This window comes from Onychostoma macrolepis, chromosome 10 (genome assembly GCF_012432095.1).
Source record: "Onychostoma macrolepis isolate SWU-2019 chromosome 10, ASM1243209v1, whole genome shotgun sequence".
Classification (NCBI taxonomy): domain Eukaryota; kingdom Metazoa; phylum Chordata; class Actinopteri; order Cypriniformes; family Cyprinidae; genus Onychostoma; species Onychostoma macrolepis.
In genome coordinates, this window is record NC_081164.1 from 3,872,507 (window position 1) to 3,894,212 (window position 21,706).

Here is a 21,706-nt window from a genome sequence, read left to right on the forward strand (position 1 = left end):
AACCGGCATGCATCTCGCGGTGATCACCGGTGATCGGTTCTGCGCAGATTTTGCTCATCTCAAACAAGCCTATTAAAAGACCAAACTCAGATCTTACTGATGATGCAAACAGATGCAGATATGAACACAAGTTACGGAACACGCAAAACTGCATGTTAAACATTTCCCATAAAGAAAACACTTAACACGGTTTGCCTCAGTGATAATAAATGATTAAATTCAGCATCTAATTAATAAAATATATTACTGTATATTATGTACATTTAAGCAGATGAGCCCACAACCAACAAGTTTCACCAAATAATTTTTTCTCCCATAGAAAACCAAGCGCGATATTATAGGTTTTAGGTTTGATATTAACTGCATATTGGCCTAGGCTGCTTTAGGGACCGTCTGCAAATTTACCTCACAGTACATAACATACAGTATATAATTATTCTTAAGAAATTAATTCACAAAGGTTTTTTTTTGGGGGTTTCGTGTTCCAAAAGTTTGTAGTACATTCCTAGTGACTGGACTTAATATAGGTGAAATTTTGCTAATACCTCCCTAAATGTACATAAAGTACATCACTATTTTATACTACAACCTTTGGAAAATGAACAATTCCTTTTGAGGTCTTACAGATTTTTTGTTTTTGTTTTAAAAATGAAAAAAGTGAATTGTACATACAGTAAGGGAGATATTGGCAAAATTTCACAACGTACTACAACCTGTGGAACATGAAAAACCCTTTTGGTGAATTACTGTAGTTTTTTTTACCAACAATTACCAACATCAATAATAACGATCACACAGTTGTTTTGTATCTAGCAATGTACTACAACCAATGGAACATGAAAAAAAACCTTTTATATGTAAATAACTGTGTACTGTACATACAGTATATATATTGGCAAAATCTCATCTGTAGTAAATCACTATGAGCAATACAAGCTTTACAATTTGACTGTGTTATTTTAAATGTTAAAAGTAATTTTAATTTAAATACATTGGACGTTTTATCCCAGTTGGTGGAATTGTCAGACGGCCCCTTGGGTGCAATAGCGCGACAATGCTTTCTCAGGTTTACATTTGCTGCACAAATACACCTAGGCGGTTTTGAACTCCTTTTTTATGTTGATATAAAGTGGTTGCTTACTGTTAAAACTAATCGTGGTATTGATATCTTTGTAGGACTGTCGACTATAGATCAGTGGTAAGGGAAAGCAACGAAAATGCAGCACGTTGCTTTCTTCTGACCTCATTTGCATGCCTGTATATAGTTCGCATAATCATCAATAAAGTGTATTCTGAGATCTGAGGTCTTATATCACTGTATTAGTTCACTGAGGCGCGTTACGTGTCGTTGGGGAATCCTGGAGTGTGACGTATGAGGGGAACCCCAGTATTACAGCACAGTGTCACACAAGCCATGATACAGAGTTACAGCAACTAAACAACCGAAAGCAATATATGTCTTCCTCAGATGTAATGTTAGTTCTGTACTTCAGCGTTGGGTAAAAGAGCATTATTATCTCCTTTGTGGTAGAGAAAGCTGCTTATATGTAGGCTACGGGAAACAGCGAAGATGTTGAATTAAACATACACACAATCAGCGTTTCCACATGTTTATACTGGCCCCGATAATCAAAACTTCTAGCCCTAGCTCCATTTCTGCAAATCAGTTTTTGCAAATGAATGAATTGATCCACATATGGCCTTCATCAACAGCCGCTTGCGCCACCTGCTGGTGAGCGGCTGACAGCAGCTGGAGATCATGCATCGGTGCTCTACTGCTATTCCTGCGGTTCCCGGATGTGCAACGCTGAATTTTCTGCCGAATTTTAACCACTAAATTTGTGGCAGCGAATTTAGAAAGTGAAATAAAATGACTGAAATTTGCCTGTCGAATATTATACATTGTATTTTTAAACAGATTGAATATTTTGGAAGTGAATTCTGGAAGGTGAATATGAATTATTGAATTTTTAATTATGAAAATGTGTGTGAAATATTTTGAATTGAAATATTCACAGCTTAAATAAACAACTATGTTAAATTTCAGGACCTAAAAATGCAAGCCCTGGAAATACAAGGCATTAAAATGCAAGCACTGTTAATTGCAATGCATCTTTTTTTTTTTCGATTTGTGGAATTCAGCATGCTTTATGTTTCAAAAACTATTGTCATTATTCTGCTTCCATACAAGTACCAAAAGTAAAAGTATCGGGCGAGTACTGGAAAAAGTGGTATCGGTGCATCCCTAGTAAATATATTTCAAAACTTTCTTATAATATAAATCAAAATATATGAAATGAATCAATGAATTAGCTAACAGTATGAAGGCATATAAACTCACAGAGTTCATGAACATCTATCTGGATGATGGTGGAGTTGGATCCCAGCGGGTTGATTTCAGTGATGTTCACCAGGAGCTTTGAGGTCCAGAACGGAGGGTTAGTAATCACACACTCATTCAGCCCAATGTGCTCCTGCTCACAGGCCTCCACCTCTCTGCCTTTATTAGCACTGCAGAAAACAGCAGAACAGGGAAGGAAGGAGGGAAATAAATAAATTTGATCAAAATACAGCAAACATAAAATCATAGTTTACATTTTAAACTATGATTTTATGCTACCATACCTAACTGTTTTCTATGTGAATATATTTAAAAATGTAAAATATTTCAAAATAATTTATTTCTGTGTATTTTCAGCATCATTACTCCAGTCTTCAGTGTCACATGATCATTCTAATATGCTGATTTGCTGATTATTAATTTCTGATTATCATCAATGTTGAAATATTTCAATATTTTAATGGATATATTCTTTTTTTTTTTTTTAGAAATATTTCTTTTTTTGGGGTTATTTGATGAATAAAACATTCAACATGTTCAACAAATGTATCTTGTTCAAACATTATCAATGCCTTTACTGTCACTTTAACCAATGTAATGTGTTTGCTGAATAAAAGTATTAATTTCTCACTGAAAAAAAAAAAAAAATCTTATTGACCCAAATCTTTTGAATGTTAATGCATATCAACAAAATTAAATAAAATACTAACACTTTACAATGAGGTCACATTTCTTAACATTAGTTAACTATACTAGTTAACATGAACAATACGTAAACAGTATTTATTAATCTTAGTTAATGTTAACTTCAACATTTACTAATGCATTAAAATTAAAGGTAACATTTTAGATTAGGGAACACTGTTCACTATTAACTAGTTGCTAATTATCATGCATATTACTCACATATTGGCCGTTTATTAGTATAAAGCACATTAATGAATGAACCCCATACCTAAACTTAACAACGACCTTACCAATAATAAGCAGCAAATTAGGAGTTTATTGAGGCAAAAGTCGTAGTTAATAGTGAAAATGTGTTCACTAATATAAAGTGAACAACAAAGCTTAATAAATGCTATAAAATATATTGCACATTGTTAATTCACTTTAGTTGATGCAATAACTAATGTTAACAAATGAGACCTTATTGTAAAGTGTTACCAATGAAATAAATAAATACGCACTTGTTTAAATAAATATTTTATACAATTATTATTCACAAATGGAGACAAGATTGCACCTGTAGGAGGTTCTGTATAACGTGGGCAGGTGTGTTGTCTTAGTTTGTACCCAGGAGCAGTAGATTTTCATATGATTCGGCACACGGCAAGAAACATTGACGAAATGAGGCGGATCTAAAGGAAGAAGAAAATATCTTGTGAGATAACTTCAGACACAGTACACCTTATCTGTGAACACCCAAACAGTCAAACTGCACAAGACAGCGGTTTAACTCAAGCACTGCCTTCAAGAACATGAGGGAATGTGATACGCTAGACTAAACTCACACACGCTAGAAGCAGTAATCTCACCCTTCCTATCAGGAAACTGTGGAGCTGTGATGCAGCGACTTCCTGTCAGAGGAAGTGCCCAGAGTTAAACAGCAAGGGCGTACAACTGCACACTTTCTAAATCTCCCAGGGCACAAAGGGCTTCCTTTTTACTAGAACATTTCCACCATTTCCAGCAGCATTTCAGATGCATCGGGCCTCTGTACGAGACGTGTACAATTACAGATACCGTTATTTCAGTTGTCAATATCAATACCAATGTCAATGAGTGTACTTCGTCAAAGCTTCTTTAAAACTAACTGATTTAAAACATTCTTTAAACTACAAATTTAATTTGACATTAAAACACTTTTCCATAGAAGCACCATTTTAGCAGCTTCAAGCACACATATGCACTTCTTGGATGTATGATCTGAGATTAAATTTCGAACGAGTCAAGAACATGATTGAAAGTTTATCAGATCCATTATGTTCATGTTGCTACGACACTTTCACTGGTTTAAGCCAAGAATGTTCTTAAGATGACATTTTCAATCAGAAGCAGTGGAACGTAGTCGTGGTAGATGCCATATTAAATTCAAAGGTCATGAAAACAAGGCTGCGAGGGATAAACACATAGTCTGTTCTGTGTTAGGAAGGAATGGCCTGCTTCAATACAACTTAAGGTCAGTCAAGAGCATTTGTACAAAAAATGCTGACCGACACAGACAAATCATATAGGTTTGCACTTCATTAAAAAAAAAGTATACATAAAAACATTAAAAAAAAATAATAAAAGCATGCGTAAGTAAATAAGCATTATTAAAAGCAGGAATAAAAAAAATTATAATAATGCAACTTTAAATAAAAGCATAAATGAAAAAAATAAACATCAATATACATCAAAGCATAAATAAATAAATCAAAGCATAAACAAAAATATGAATGAATGAATAAATAAATAAACAAAAACATGCTTTAATAAGATCATAAATAAATAAATAAATTCAAGCATAAACAAAAATATGAATAAATAAATAAATCCAAGCATAAACAAAAATATTAATAAATAAATAAATAAATCCAAGCATAAACAAAAGCATGATTTAATAAGATCATAAATAAATAAATAGTCTTTAAAAACTTAACTACAAATAAAAACAAAAATCATAAACGAAAGAAAGAAAGAAAGAAAAGTTATAGTAAAACTGTTTCAGTGAAAACAATGGAGGTTAAAACCAATATAAAGATTAAAGTACTGTTTATGGCAATAGGCATAGCATGGACCCCAGAAACACTCCAACAAATGATGTATTTTTTTTTTTTTGGCCATAGTAATGGATGCCAAGGTACAACACATCTATCCATTGGGGCATAGTTTTCATAAACACTAAATTAAATATGGCATCTACCCTAAGGCAATTCTTAATTCTTAAGAATTAATTAATTAACAAACCCTTAATTCTCAAATATTTTATCAAAAGAATCACATTGCGAGTCAAAACATGAAACAAGGGACTCTTGTATCGTTGAAGCTGACTTACGGCCCAGGCGTAGTTTGATGGACTGCTGTAACATTCCTCGTTCATCATGGCAGCTGTAGTTGCCTTCCATCGAGTGCGTGGTGTTCAGTAGCGTAAGTGAGCCCTTGTGTGTTTGCCACGGCGGTACTGAGCTCCCATTGAACCGCCATTCCACCGGAGACCTGCGAACCCATCCACAACTCAGAGTCAACAACAACCTTCACCTGCTTTCCTCACAAACCTGCTCTAATCAAAGACAGGCCCATAAAATAACCGCTATCAACGTCAACTGGAACTGCGCATCATGTTACTCATTCGTGGGTTGTGCAAATCTTGTTTTTGGCACTAGGATTCTCTTGGATAATGTCTTTATTGGCAGGAAATACACATTTATATGAAACACAAGGCTTGCCAAAATCTGAGGCTAGGGAATCAAGCCCCCCAACCCACAGTAAATAGCCTCGATGTGTCCAAACCCTATAAGGACTGGCCCCGTGCCCCTGCAGAGGGTGGTTAAGCACACTATTATCACTCCTTACAGGAAAGCTTAGCTCTGGAGTCTAATGGAGCTTAATATAGACTGGAGAACGTACCCGCTGTGAGCGCCTCCGCATGTCAGCGTGACCCTGGAGCCCAGTCCGCCGAACTGGACGTCTGAAACTGAAAACAGGAGACATGAGAGCTGTGCTATTCCAGAAGTGACAACAGACATTTCACCAAGTGATACATTATCAACCAGCCAATAGTGTTGGGATTCCATGGGTGCACTGTAAAAAAAATTTAAATAAATAAAAATAAAATAAAAAAATAAATAAGAATTAAAAAAAAAATAATAAGAATTATGGCATTTAAATGTGTGTTTGTTTGTTTACTTACTTAATTACTTATCCATTAATTAATTAATTTATTAATTTATTTATTTTAATGTCATTAACACATTTATACATGTATTAATTCATAATTTGCACACAACAAGTATCAACTGAAATATCGCCCACGAGTGAAACATCATCATTCATACAAAATGTAAATGTAAGCCTGGTAGAGCAGTGCAGGACAGCAGCAAAAACACCTTTTTACATGTAAAATTAAAACCATAACATGTATGTTTTGTGCATTTTGGTGTAGTCTGAGAAAAAAAAAAATCATTGTAATTATACAGATATGCATATAACAAAGGCTGCCATACAGGTAGGCTAATAAATATTTCGTTTAAAAAGAAACTAAATGTGCTACAAAGTACTACAAAAAAATAAAATCAATGAAATAATTAACTAAAAGCTCTAAATACAATTATCATATACAATATAGAAATAAATATAGATATATGAATATACATAGAAATAAAAACTGTAAATAAATATAAAAATAAAATAAAATTATATGATCAATTACACAGATTTTTGTGGAGATTGATTTCTTGCAAAAACCGTAAAGAATGCAAACATATTAACGGTTGTGTATATTTGTATTTGGTTTTTTTTTAATGTGTTTTTGTATGTTTTTGTATCATAAAATTTTATATGATTCTCATAATTGTAGTTTTATTACGAACAACATATAATTAATAATAATTAATTTGTAATTAACAGCAATTGTGTGTATATAAGTGTTTTTTTCTACTTTTCCAAACATTCCAAAATCCAAACTTTTTTTTTTTTTTTTTTTGGCTGATTCCTAGGAATTATTTAATAACAAACAATATTATATATTTGTAGGAAATGTAAAATAAATAAATAAATAAGTTGCATACATCCGACAGTAGCATTCAGAATGTTATAATCAATCATTTCAAATAAACCCTCCCCTTTACAGAACATAAAAAACAAAGGCTGCGTTTCAATCTGAAGGGCTCATCCCTACGCTCTAATCCCTTAAAAGGGTTTACCCTTCAGTGTGAGCGTTTTAAAAAGGAATAAAGGTGGGGGACCAAAAAACTGTTCTTTGGAACGCTCCTCTGCATCATCTAGTGTCAACTGTGTCACAAAATAATTAAACCTGCGCAAAGAATTATGGGAGTGAAAAGTGTCAAACAGTTGTACCCTTTCAAATCCTTCATTCTGAAAGGGCCCCTTTGGTTTGGAAAGACCCCTCGATATGGCGTCCATGATTGTTCTCACTACAAAGTGCCCTTAGGAGGCAAATTTATCCCATTTGGAATGCAGTGAAAATCTGTGGTTGGTGAATTCAAAAGACAGACAGGCCTGTTCTTGGGAAGAATGAGTTGAAAAGTGGACCAGACTTTGTGCTTATATTTAATAGTCAGGCTGAGACTATAATGCAATGATTATTCAATGGAAGCTTGACTGTATTTCAACGACTTGAAATTATATGCAGCTTGACAAGCTCCAGTTTAAGAGTCGCTTCTTCAAAACTGCACTGCTTCATTCGTTCATCATTATAAAGCCTGCAGAGATTTTAAAGCAAGAATCAAGGTGTTTATGTTACTGTGCTTTTCTGCATAGTCAGATTTCAGTATTTATATCAGACATTTACTGCCAAGAGTTAAACAAAGAGCAGACACACATACATAGACACACACAGAGTGGCATCGATCCAGTGCCCAGGGTCTAGCTGCGCTCACGAAACACTCGTGCTCAATGTCGGCTTTCAGGAAATATTGGCAAAAGCATATTATTTGAAATCCCACCACATTTCTCAAATGTCTCTCTCTCAGCCCAGCGAAATCACAGCCATAACACACACAGACCAGAGCTGCATGCATTAATTGAGCAATCCATATGTGGGGCAATGGAGAACTGGGGACTTTAAACAGAGATGTTTATTGTTCCACAAAACAAAGCCATGGCTATGTTCCTGGTGTGGATTAAAATCGAATTTTCACATGATAAAACTTTGTGGTATCTGCTCTAGTTGTTCTGTATAATACCATCCTGCTTTGTCAACAAAGAAACGCTACAAAGACTTTTGACGAGATCCATATGCTGAAATACTAACAGCAACAAAATCTGAATGCAAATGTGGCCAGCTATCGTGAAGTTATCAATCACAGGCATAGAAATTTTCAAAAATCTGATGAAACAGGCATCATACCAAAGACTTTAGGGATGTTGGTTAAAGTTTTCAAAGTATGATTGTCACAATGCAACATTAAAATCTGCGTTTGTGATGCCGCTAATCCAGTGAGAGCAGCTGCCATGTAATTGTACAATGAAACAGCTCCACAAAAATATTTTTAACCACACATTATTGGTTATTTCTGTGTTACAAACATTTGAACAACAGACGAACTGGGATAAAATAGTTTGGGTAGAAATACTGATGTATATGGTACCAAAATAGTGTAAAGTTAACATTTTGACAGCATTTTTACACCACTTGTATGTACTGTATAGGTCATCTTGGTTCGCCAGTAGGTGGCAACAAAGTATTTGTCACTGAATCATTAATTCAAGAGATTCATTCACAAACGCTGATTCATCCGACAACCAAACAAGTCATTGTGAATGAGACACTGACTCATTCATTAAAATGATTATTTAATTATTTTGTTCAAATTAATATATATTTGTCAGAACCTCTAGTAAATTACATCTTATTTTGTTTAGACGTGATCACTATTTATTTGTCTGTTAAACAGATCGTTTGATATGTACTGTGTATTTATGCATTTTTGACCTAAATCACAGCAGCGTCCATCTATGAAAGCTGTATGCTGTCAAACATACTCAACTATTAGCCAATCACAGCAGTGGGTGTTTACTTCAGAGTCTACAATCCTTCACACCTATTCAAACAGAGCATTCTGATGAGGGAGCTCAAAACAGGGCAGAAAATAGCTTATTACTTCTAAATCATGATTTTTGATGTAAAAATTGTGCTAACATTATAAGTAGACTTCAGAGAACAGTAAAAAATAAATAAACAAAGGCAGTTCATGACCCCTTTAAAAAGTGCCTCCTCTGAGCCCATTGAGTTTTAACAGACCCTCTAAAGCATGCGGCGGGTTCATTGAGAATGAATGGAGGAAAGTCACATGAGAGGAGACAATTTCTCTATCGTGCTACGATTGGTTCATGTGATAAATCATGTGATTGGTTCATGTTCAATACCGTTATGGTCTCCGTGTAAATAGGAATTTGTGAAAACAGTGACATTATGTGCATGCGTTTAGTCTATAGGTTTGTGCACAGGCATGTAGTGTTTCTTTTCAAAGTGACATTGCCACCTACTGGCCTGGCTTGAATAATACAATGTTTTTAGGTTTTTTTTTTTTCAGCGATCAATCAGCTTGGTGACATTAAAGGTACATCTCCATTTCTGACACTACTGTTCACCGAGCTTTGATGACTGAAAATAAGTTGACTATTAAAACAAACAGCTGAACATCAGGTCACAAATAAGATATATTGTTTAAATTGTACGGTCTAAATTGTTACGGCCTTGAGTTATTAATTTGGAATGAATGTAAACGTACTTGGTTTTAATAAACAGAACTGTAATTACATTGTTAATGTAAAAATACTAAATTTTCTCATTTTCTCTTTTTATTTTTTTGTAGTCCAATTACTGTATGCAATGTTTATTTAACCAGGAAAATGTGGCAACGTTAAGTGTAAATGGGACATGAATTTGCATATTAATTTACACATTTATACACACACATACTAACTTTCATATTTTCAGGTGTTCTCAAAAGTGTGCTTTTTACCTACTTTTCCAAAGAATTAGCAAATGTAGCAATACAATGCTAAATAGCTGTTTTTTTCCCCCTCATGGATTAAAATGAAACCAAATCTCTTTGCTATCTGGTGTAGTTGTTGGGTATATTTTCATCCTGCTTTGTCTAAACAAAGACATGCTACAGAGATTTCTGACGAGTTCCATATGCTGAACACAAATCCACATACTAGCAACAACAACATTCAAATGCTAACGTAGCTGGCTGTCCTGAAGCACTTTGGCCCAAATAAAAGCAGAATGTACCTTCATTGGTCCATATCTCTGATTGCACGTGGTCAGAGAAGAGGATGATGATTCCAGTGACTATTAGATCGCCAAGGCATGACACTAAACCGGGCATCTGTAAGAGAGAATAAAACAAGAGTTACTCAAGGGGAAGTGCCATTTTAAGAGTTAATGAGTATCATTCTGTGTAAATGGTCCACCTGCTTAGCAACCAGCCAGGTTGTGAACAACATGACAATTAACCGCACTAATTTGGATATAGGCAAACAAGACTGTATATTACATTAGTCAACACAAACTAACGATGAAAAACTCTTCTAAAGCATTTATTAATATTAATGTTAATTTTAACATTTATTAATGCATTATTACAATCAAAAGTTTTTATCTATTAATATTATATATATTGGAGCTAGCATGAACAAATGATGAACAGTTGTATTTTTATTAACTAACAAAACTAACAAAGATTAACTAGATGAGTAAAGTTTGTGAACAAACTTTGAAGTCGGCTTGAGACAGCCAAACCTGAAAGTTTGAAGCAGTTGTAAAAGCTTGAAGTTAGAAAATGTAGATAGATACAGTAGATTAGATAGATGTTGATCGAATGTTGATAACCTGATTTAGCACATTGTTAACACAAAATTAACATGTTGCTAGCATGTTTTTAGCATGATTCTAACATGGTAAGTGTTGCTAGCATGTTTTAACATGTTGGAACATTGCTAGCGTGTTTCCAACATGATTAGCATGTTGCTGGCATATTTCTAGCATGATTATCATGATGCTAGCATATTTATAGCATGAGTAGCATTTTATATCATGATTAGCATGTTGCTAGCATGTTTTTTCCATGATTTAACATATTGCTAACATGAATGAAAAAATCCAGCTAAAAAGCATCTGAAACCAAGTAAAACCAGCTGATTCAGTAAAAAAAAAAAATAAAAATTATAAATAAATAAATAAACAGAAAACCAGTTGATTTTGCAAACAAACAAACAAACAAACAAAAACACGTAAAACTAGCTAATTTAGCAAAAACAGATAAAACCAGTTAATTCAAGTATGTATAAAATTCTAAATCTAGCCTAGGCTGGTTGTCTAGTCTTAGCTGGTTTAAACTTGTCTTCAACATGTCTTCAACTTGTCTTTAAACTTCTCAAGCCAACTTAATAAATACTGTAACAACTGTATTGCTCCTTGTTAGTTAATGCATTAATTAATGTTACTTAATTGGACCTTATTGTAAAATGTTACAGATACTTGTTCAAGTTCAGTGTTTTTGTTTTTTTGGGTTTTTTTGCATTGTGAATGTGGCATTTATCATCTTACAAACTTTTAAAATGTCATCTACATAGCTCCTTACTTTCACATTACATTGAAAAATAACTTTAAATGACAGAAATATTACACATCAATAGAAAAAAAAAAAAAGCATACACAAGAAATAAAAATACTGACATTTAAAGCAGAAATGTTTGGTGTAAGAATTGAAATAGAGTTCCATTATATAGTGTTGATCAATAAGCACTTCAAAATGAATTACTTCAAATGTTTATATTTACTTCACAGCATGACCTTCCATATTTAGCTTCAGACAGAACATGCATTTGTTAATGAAATCACATTGTCTCAATGACTCACACATAATGACGTCAGTTTGGACAAGCGATGTGCTAAAACCACAATGTGTGGTGATTTAGACCTAATCAAAACAAAGGAAAACTTTTGATATTTTTGTGAAGAAAACTGAGTTTTACTCTTCCCTGTAGTCGTTAAGCCCTAGGTTTTGTCCTTTCTCATTATCAGTAACACGCTGTATGGAGAAACTCCTTGAGCATCTCGAGATGTGCGTTTATCCAAGTACAGAGACACTGCTCGAGAAACGCTCAGGAGTTTGTCAACATTCCTGGCAGCAGTAACCCATAACTGAGCAGCCTGATTGTAGAAGATTATGTGTCGTAGCAAACAAGAGACACATATAATTATCAATCCTCACAGTAAATCAGATTTCAGAGGGGGAAAGTAAATCTAATCCTACAGTGCAGTGAAAACAGGCTTGATTTTTTATTTCCATATGGTTTAGCCATCATTATTATCTGACATCTCTTGGTAATTGGGAACATAGGAATTTTCCTCACTGCATCAGAAAACGTCTGAAGCGCTTGACTTCTCAAAACCGCAGGCTGGAGTTGTTACCCGTCCGTTTTTATGCTACTTTATAGCAGGGCTGCACCAGTCCGCAATGTTTTTCACTCACTGTTAATCTGAAACACAGGCTAATAATCCCTTAAACGTCTCATGATGTGACTTTAATCTCACAGTATGTGCACTAAATCCGGTGCACATGCGTCTTAGTGTGCCAAACCCGAGGGCAGCGGTGGTTATTTGACGTAGTTTATTATCTGGATGGCCTCCATGTTCTCTACTCTCAAGAGACTGTCAAATTCAGCAGCGAGGTGTAGCTTCTGCGCGTTATCAACAAGCATTCGCTAGAGTCATGTGTTTTTCTGTTGGTCTGATGAAGGCTGTACGATGATTTATACTGTGGGTGGACAGTGTGAAGCGGTTGTTTCAGGGATACATTTTGGTCAATAACAATGACCAAACTATTTTTACTATTTTTATGTTGGTATTGGTAAAAAATTGTGTAAATCGGTACAGTTTTGCCTGCTTCAAGCTAAATATACTGTTGCTTGATGCTTAAAAACAAGGCTTAAAAATTTAAATGTGCAGTCTAAAAAAAAAAAATTATATATATATATATATATATATATATATACAGTATATCACTGTTTAGTGCGTTGAAACCTTGCACAGGACAAAAATTATACACTAATTAAACAAACTAAAAATTAACATTATCTGCCAATGCAATACTTCAATAACAATACTATAATATTGCAAAGTCTAAAATATATGTGTGTTTGTGTGTGATAATAATGTAAAAAGTTAATTATTGCTAAGTGAAATAACATTTTATTAATCATAAGCAATATTATTTTTCTTATATGTTGATATGTGTATTATGTATGTATATATATAGCAAAATTAATAAATGAAATATTTAATTATTTAATTATTTTTTACTATATACATAAACTCACACACGTCATATGTATATTATATATTATAAATATTGCAAGCTAATTACAGTTAAATGAGAATATTTATATTAATCATAAGCCACATGAAATAATTCATAAATGAAATATTTAATTATTGAATAAATTGTATAACATAGATAAACATATACATACATAAAATAGTAAAAATGCTAATTATAATATAAAAATGCAATTATTTGTAAATGATACTAAATTGCTCAATTTTACAAATAAAACTGATTTACACATTGCATTGGCACAGATATTACACTGTAGACAGGATCATACCAATATGGCCACAAATCTCCTGCTGTGAGACACGTTTGCCTTTCAAGCCACAAAATAGATGCACCTGCGGTTCTTTGTGACAGAGCCAAAAGGGGCAGAGTTATAATTCCAGTTCATCAGCCCCCTCCCAACTCAATGCTTCGACTTTTCCTTAACCACAAAAATGCATCTCCACACAAGCCCTCTACCTTCCACAAGTCAAACCCACAGCGTGAAAAACCCAGAGCTAAACGCTGACCACAAGCCAGTGGTAAATTATATATCAGGGCCTCATTCTTATATATTATTTAGTCTGTTGCCTGTTGTTGTTCAGGGCGGCTGGCTCAAATGCTACAGAACGATGGCGCATCTGGTGAAGATAAACATAGAGCTGTTAATCCACGTTAAAAACAGCCCCATAACATTCCCAACAATACAGCCAATACATATTCTAAAATACCTTTTATTTTATCCCCTTACAATTAGTTTTGCTTCATATAAATATTTGAAAACTAGTGACTAATATAGGAACGTGCGATATTAGTCATGCACATAACCATTGTCTTTCAGTTACAATACATGTTATGTGAGAACAATGATAGCATCTACTATAAATATCCTGCAGCAAAACTTCTGTGAAAGACCATCATTCAGTTTCACTTTTTGTTTATACGGCATTACAAGACCGTATTACACAGCGGTACCAAATGTTCCTAAAATTACCATTTATGAAAATTTGATGGTTTTGGAGAATTTTTCCAACCGCAAGTTTTCATATATGAATATTCAGCGCCAAAACAAACACATATGCACACACAAACGCACATATGCCAACCAGATGTTGAGTTTGCATATTCAAGCAAGTGAAAATTTATGACTGTAACGCAAGGGTAAAAAACTGAGGATTAATGGCAACTAGCAGGTTCTGGAAGACAAACGCACACATAAGAATAACCTTCCCAAAAACTGACTCATCAGAATAGCCACATGTACAAATGAACCACTACCTCTACTCATCAGAATCAGGCTCACATCACAACACCGATCCAATTATGAGTCTACACTGACACTGTGGCTCTGTGCCAAAACCTAGAGAACTGCCTTGCTTTCTACTACCAACCTAGACTGCTGCTCCTAAGACAGCATCCTATAGGTGGACGCAGCACTGTTATTGTTAACTAAAACTATACAAAATTAAATAAAATATAACTAATGCATGGGGGAAAAACAGCCAATATGCAACAGTAATATGCATGCTAATAAACAACTGATTAGTGAGAATTGGTCCCTAAACTTAAGTGTTACCAAAATAAGTTTAAGTTAAACTACTAAAATTACTAAAACAAACAATACATACATACATAAATGACAAAGGCACATAACATTACTAAAACTTAAAATAAGTTTTGCTGTCAGCATGTTGCTATGTTAACGACATGATTCTTCTTTATCCATAAAAAAATACTAAATTTGGCCAAATTAAGGTAGTTTAGAGGGCACAATATGGTCGCCCCTTACGAAACAAAAATATATGGGAATATACTGCAAAATATAATGTGATATATTACATAACACATTTCCATATATTGGAAACTAGTACTTATATTTTTCAATATACAGCAATATATGGCTATATATATTGATACATACAAATATATTTAGAAATGAGGACAAAGATAAATCTAATATTCATTATGTTTGATCCTTTATTGAGTATATATTCTCAATTGACTTGATTATAGATGTTCCCATATAAATGTGAATATATGTACACACATACAGTATACACACACATTCACTGAATGAGTAAAAGCAGATTTCTAGTTCCCAGCATGCTTTGCTTCTGACTGTTAAAGAAGAGTATAAATGTTAAAAATAAGTGTTATTTCATGTGTTTTTGCTCAATATTAATATAAGGGGAGATCTGTTAGTGTTTAATGTTGTATTATTTTGAAATGTAAAAGGATTTCTAAGTTTGTGGGGGTTACCATTGTGCAGAAGAGTAGAGCCTGTGGTCAGGATGACGACTGGACAAACACCATTCAATTATTTATTACTTTATTTAAAAAGTAATGGCTGTGCACTTTGCAGCACAGTGATAGTCTGTTCACTAAGTGTTTAGTATGAGCAGGTGTGCTTGTGCTATTTTAAACTATATTTTAAAATATAAAACGTATATCATAAATGATTGTTAAAAATAAGAAATATATATTTCCATGTATGTGACTTGTGTGATATGTTCAATATATTTTTACACATGCAGTACCATATCTTATCTATATATTATAAAGTGTATTAGTCCATTTAAAATTACATATATTTTGATTAAATATATAGTCACATATTTTTTTAATATATGAAAGCGGCAATTCTTTATGCATTAAATTCAATATATTGTAATATATTTACACAATATATTATTCTGTATAATTTCTAATATACTGTTATGTCATTTAATATATCGATCATTAATATATTAGGAAATATATTTTCTTTGCGTAAGGGGCAACTTACATCTTTGAAACCTTAAAATACTACATAGGTAGCAAACAGAACAGTATTAGTTTAGTATTATTTAGTAATATTTAGAATGAGCTTTTATTGTTTTAATTTAAATGTTAATTTAAGTTTTGCTTTTTTATTTCTAGTAATCTTTAATTTATTCTTATTTCAGTTCATTTTTTGTCATTTTAGCACTTCAAATTAAATTAATTTTATTTCAAATTAGTTGCTAAGATAACATTTCTATTGTTTCGTAGGTTTTTCATATAGTATTTCTATTTCATTTCAGCTTTATTTCAATTAATGAAAATTATATTTTTATAGGTTTAGGTTTTGAACAGAATAATAGTTTGCCATGTTATAATAGTTTACTGAGTTTCTAAGTGTTGAATGGTATGAAGTTATATATTTGACTGGATGCAAACCAAAAGAAAAGAATGTTCCTAACAAACAAATGATAGTTTGGCATCAGCGTTAAAACAGCTTCACATTATGCAACACTAGAGTTAAAATCAAAACATGAAGCAAGTTGTGTTGTAGTTCAACAACTATAAACAAACCCCATTTCGACTTGTTTAGTACAAGTTATGCTGTGGATTTTCACATTACTACATTTTTTGTCATCTTATGTGTAACTATTGTGCTAATGTTGTGGTATATTTCTACTGTTGCACAGAATATACCATCAGACCACCCACTAGCAAGTTTGATTAATTTAGTGTGCTTTCTTAAAACACTTCTCTAAAGGTCAAAAGAAGTCTCCAGTACTTAGTCACTAATCATTTTGCAGGAAAGACAAAGAACCAGAAGAGAAAATGAGAGGTGAAGGAGGGTCGGAGGAGCTTGGGGGACGCAAGTTGCCTCAAAGCAGGAAAGACAGCCAAGAAAGTGCAAAGGAATGTTCAAGTCTCGCCAGCATTTTCTTTCCACTGAATTCCAGCGTTTGCTCCGTGGGGTTGCTACACTTGCCAATAGTGAGGCCGAATCTTAAAGTGCTGTGATAACAAGAGATAAGACTCCTTCGAAAGTCTTTTCTGACACCATTTCATTTTCAGCGTCAGTCGAGCAGCAACAATTATATCTCCATCTGCTTCACAAGCTTATCGGCTATCGATGTTTGTATATGGAAAATTGAAAAGGCATTGTTGATAAAAGGCGTAGAAGTAAAGACATCCTGTGGCCTTGTCGCTCGCTTTAAAAAGAACAATACCTTTTTGAAGCACCTTGGCCGACTCCAAGTGCACCTTTTGGTAAGCATACACAGTTCGCAGCATCTTCTGTTTGTAGAGCCGGGAAACAAGTTCACTCATTTCTGAGGCTGTTTGTCTTTCTTTCCAGCACTAATTATTAGGATCCATTCACAGCCATGCAAGTCTGAGCAGAGATCGCACAGATGACTCATGAAGTAACATGCAGTCTTTTTACAAGGGAAAATGCAGAGAGGACGGCTGAAAATAGACAGTGTTCCTTCTTTGGCAGATTCCAACTCATCCAACACGCCTGAATGGAAAACTGACAACCTGACAAATGGAAACGCTCACGTGAGGAATGTGATGCATATTTGCCCTGGTTTTCATGCATTCTTCTGTGACAGTTGTTTCCTACCCCACATGCACTCCACCGTGAGCATTTTAAACTAAATAAATATTCAGTGCGAGCGATATTTCTCTAGATTATCACTTTACAAAGGGTGGTAGGACAGAACAATCGCACTGTGACGTTGGGTTGACGGCATTGATGGTGCATTGGACAAAGCTGGCATTTCGATTAATCTCCTGTGTCTAATGAGCCTGGTCAACAGGAAAATAAAATGTGTTTGAACTTTAACACTTGAGCTGGCAGCATCTCAATTTGGCAACAGCTGCTTGATGGAAGCTGAAAATAGCATAACGGAAAACAAATGTAGTTGTTCTTAATGACATTAAAGTAAATATAATGTTTTTGCGAATAAAAAAGACTTGGTATCACAGCTGTTTATAAAGGTAAGGCTAAGACTATAAAGATTTCTAATTCTGACTGGAATCACATCAAACTAATTAAAGCATGTTTTGAATGAATGCATTAAAATTCACTTTGATATTTTTAGAGCATAAAGTCAAAAATGTCACATGTACACAAACACACACAGAACAGTAAATGGTCATTTGGCTGTTCTCGTGGCTATATGCGAAAGTCTCTTAAAATTCGACCTTTTCATGTCAAGGCAAGGTTAGTTGAGGCTGTACAATGTCATGTGGTGTGACAGGCCAAAAATTCCCTTAAATGTAAGAAAAACATGTTTTTATGTTTTTTTGTTCATACGTTATGGTTACACACCACATGGCATTAAATTGAAACGTTTCATAAAAATGTTTTTTTTTTCAAAACCATTTGAAACTAACATGAAGATTGCATTGAGAACATTATCCAACCAGCAAAAGTAAACAATGTAATACTATTTTAGTTGGCAGATTAATCAATTCTTATTAATACATTATTATTATTATTATTATTATTATAACACTCCTTTCTCATAACTCTAATGCAGTGGCTCGTGTTTTCACTTGTGAATAGCCAAATGATGTCTAAACATATTATCAATGCATTGTGTTGCCAAAGCTTAGCTTCTTGAAATATAACAGAAAAAAGATCAGAGAAGCCAAAGAAAATGCATGAACAAATAAATGAAATACATAAAAACAAACATTTCTTTAATGTAGTTTAACCACACCCTTCTTAAAAGCCATTTAGCTACATTTTGGTTGATTTCCTACTCGTGTCCTACTTCTAAGTCCGAGATGATTAGATGCGTTTTCCCAGAGTTGCCTGCGGTGCAGGGCCACTGCAGGTCTTCGGGAAAAGAAAGAGAGCGCTTCAAGCACATCTTCGCAACAAGAGACAAGTTTCAAGGGATTCAAGGAAAATAAAGCTGCAAGTAATCTTCCCTGTTGTTTGGATGGGCAGAGTTTGCTAAACAGTCCAGGATGTGGATGCACGGGGGACCGTGGCTTGTGTTCTCTCTTCGTAACTTTAACACAGACCACCCAGGGCCCTTCAGATAAAGGTGTGGTTTACAGATAGCTGACTGGCAGGGCTTGCAGAAACTGAGCCCAAATACACAGCATTAGTCTAGATTCTAGGGGAATGGTAACAGGTAGGGGTCTACTGTAGCGTTGCCCATTTCAGGAAGAATGAGTCGGAAAGGTCTTTTCATCCCAAGATATGGACTTTGTCCAGATGTAAACCCTAGATACAAGATGAAGTCTAGTTGGGCAACAACTAGTAGTTTTCACTCTTACAAAGACACTCTGGAATTTCTGTTACCATGGGAACAACACTGAAATTATGCTGTGTGCACTGCCAGCCTGCCTTAGGCAAAGACTTAATGACTTTAACTTCTCCTGGATCTGGAAGCAAAACCTGATATAACTTTTATCACAGATCAGCTAATCAATCTGCTTTCTGAATTCACTGAATATGCAGGATAGATTATTAAAAACTTGTGTGGACTGTCCAGGTTGGATTAACGTCTGTAGAAAAGTAACGAAAACTTCAACGACAACCGCTTAATGGAGATCAACTGTTCTTCCAAAAATGGAAGTTCTGTTCTTATTTACTTACCTTCATGTTATTCCAAAACTTTTGCAATTTATTTATTCCCAGAAACACAAAAGATGGAATCTTGAAGAATACTCTCCAACATGCCATTCTTTTGAAATAAATGAGGACTGGTGCTGTCCTGAAAGAATCTTGAAAGCTCCTTTCCCAATTAATCTCAACTGTCTGGAACAGAACAACCAGTACATAACTCAAAGTTACTCCATTTGTGTGCCACAGAATAAAGTAAGTTTAAAGGGGTCATGAACAGAGAAGTCACATTTCCCTTGAGCTTTTGACATGTAATGGGTCACTGTACAATAAAAACATCCTGTAAGTTTCCCATCTCGACACTTCTTGTTAGTTCAAAAGCAGCTTTTATTGAAACCAAGCTGACAAAAAAAGACTCATTTTGGAATCTCACATTATGACACCGTAATGCAACAAAAGCCTGTCTCTGCAGGTGAAGATCAAACATGAAGATGAAACATTGTTTGTTTGTTTGTAGTGTTGTACCGAAAAAAGTACCGACCGTGATACCAGTTGGTACTGAAATTTTAAAAACGTCCATTTCCTGTTGAGTGCTGTTGAGCAGATTCCTAAACACCGCTGATGGGGAATTGTCTTCACACGCTCAACAGATACAACTGTGATTGGCTACAATTATTATCAATAGTGCTCAAATATTAGCGGAATTAACGGAAATGGGCGTTTTTAAAATTTCAGTACCGGTACTTCTGACTACACTATTTGTTTGTTTGCTTTACTTTACTGCAAATTAATTTTTAAAGAAGACAGTTTGACGCAGGCTTTTCAAAGAGACTCAAAGCAAAAGAAGATGCAGTGCTGAGTCCCTAAGATATCAACATTTTTGATACCATAGATACCATAGAAATTCCATAATTCTTGTCATTAGTGTCAATATCACAGAAGCCAACACTAACCTAAATAAAAAAAATAAAAAAACTCAAGCTCACTCGAGACGAGCAAACAGTCAGCGATTAAATAAGAAAAATAAGAAAATAATTACAAGCAATAGGACAACAAAACTACAGTAGAAAAAAATGCTACATACATTGTATAAAGTAATCAAATGTATAAAAACACTGCATATTCTTCACCGTGTAAATTAAATATATAGTTCTTCTTATTAAAGTTACAAAAAGTCAAGAGCAGTGAGAGATGTTTTCTATTTTGTTGTTTGATTAACATGAATTACAGACAGCAGGAATAGACTGCTGTCACTTTAAGAGCTGCCCGGATCCAATATACAGTTACACATGTGTTTTCTTTCACAGCTGTTCGCTGATAACTGTGTTTACGCTGTAAATAACTGTGTTTACGAGGATACTTGCAAAGACGGACATTTTGACACATACAAGTGTGTCTATTTAACCGTTCAAGGTCTATAAAGTGGCATAAATAACTCGATTCAATACTCCCATGCTCTTCATGTGTACGCGCCTCTGACAGCGCTCAGAAACAGTCTCTCAGACAGTGCATGCATAGAGCGAAATGAGTTCTCTTTTGCCGCTGATTGCATTTGTTTTTAAACTGCAATGCTTAAAAACACATGCAAACGCTAAGATTTCACGACAGCGTAGTACAGCAACATTACGTGAGCATGTAACCATGATAGAGATGATTGCCCGGTTAATTGCATCTACTGGCCCAAGCCTACAAATGGCCCGTGATGTTTTTAGAGTACACCACAGCAGCGTCCATCTATTTTAATATGCGAAACTGTTAGCCAATCATAGCAGTGGGCGTTTACTTCTGAGTCTTGAATGCAACCTGCCTATGAAAACAGACTGTTTTGCAGAGAGGCTCAAAAACAGGATATAACATAGCCTATTACTTCTAAATTATGATGTTTTTTACATTATGACATTATAAGTGGACCTGTGAGAACATTCTAAAAAAAAAAAAAAAATTATGCAGTTCATGACCCCTTTAAAAGGGTTT

General features: G+C 34.3%; 1 protein-coding gene across 2 annotated transcripts in view; it reads right to left on the minus strand.

Annotated features, from left to right (window-relative positions):
- The window catches only part of il11ra (interleukin 11 receptor, alpha), a 49,294-nt gene that overhangs the window by 20,293 nt on the left and 7,295 nt on the right, over positions 1-21,706 (minus strand). For both annotated transcript variants that reach the window (XM_058789025.1, XM_058789024.1), the window contains exons 2-6: positions 10,305-10,401; positions 5,951-6,017; positions 5,379-5,539; positions 3,585-3,699; positions 2,342-2,511 (exon numbers count right to left, since the gene is read on the minus strand). In XM_058789025.1, coding sequence (XP_058645008.1) covers positions 2,342-2,511; positions 3,585-3,699; positions 5,379-5,539; positions 5,951-6,017; positions 10,305-10,401 — 610 coding nt within the window. The remainder of the gene's footprint in view (positions 1-2,341; positions 2,512-3,584; positions 3,700-5,378; positions 5,540-5,950; positions 6,018-10,304; positions 10,402-21,706) is intronic.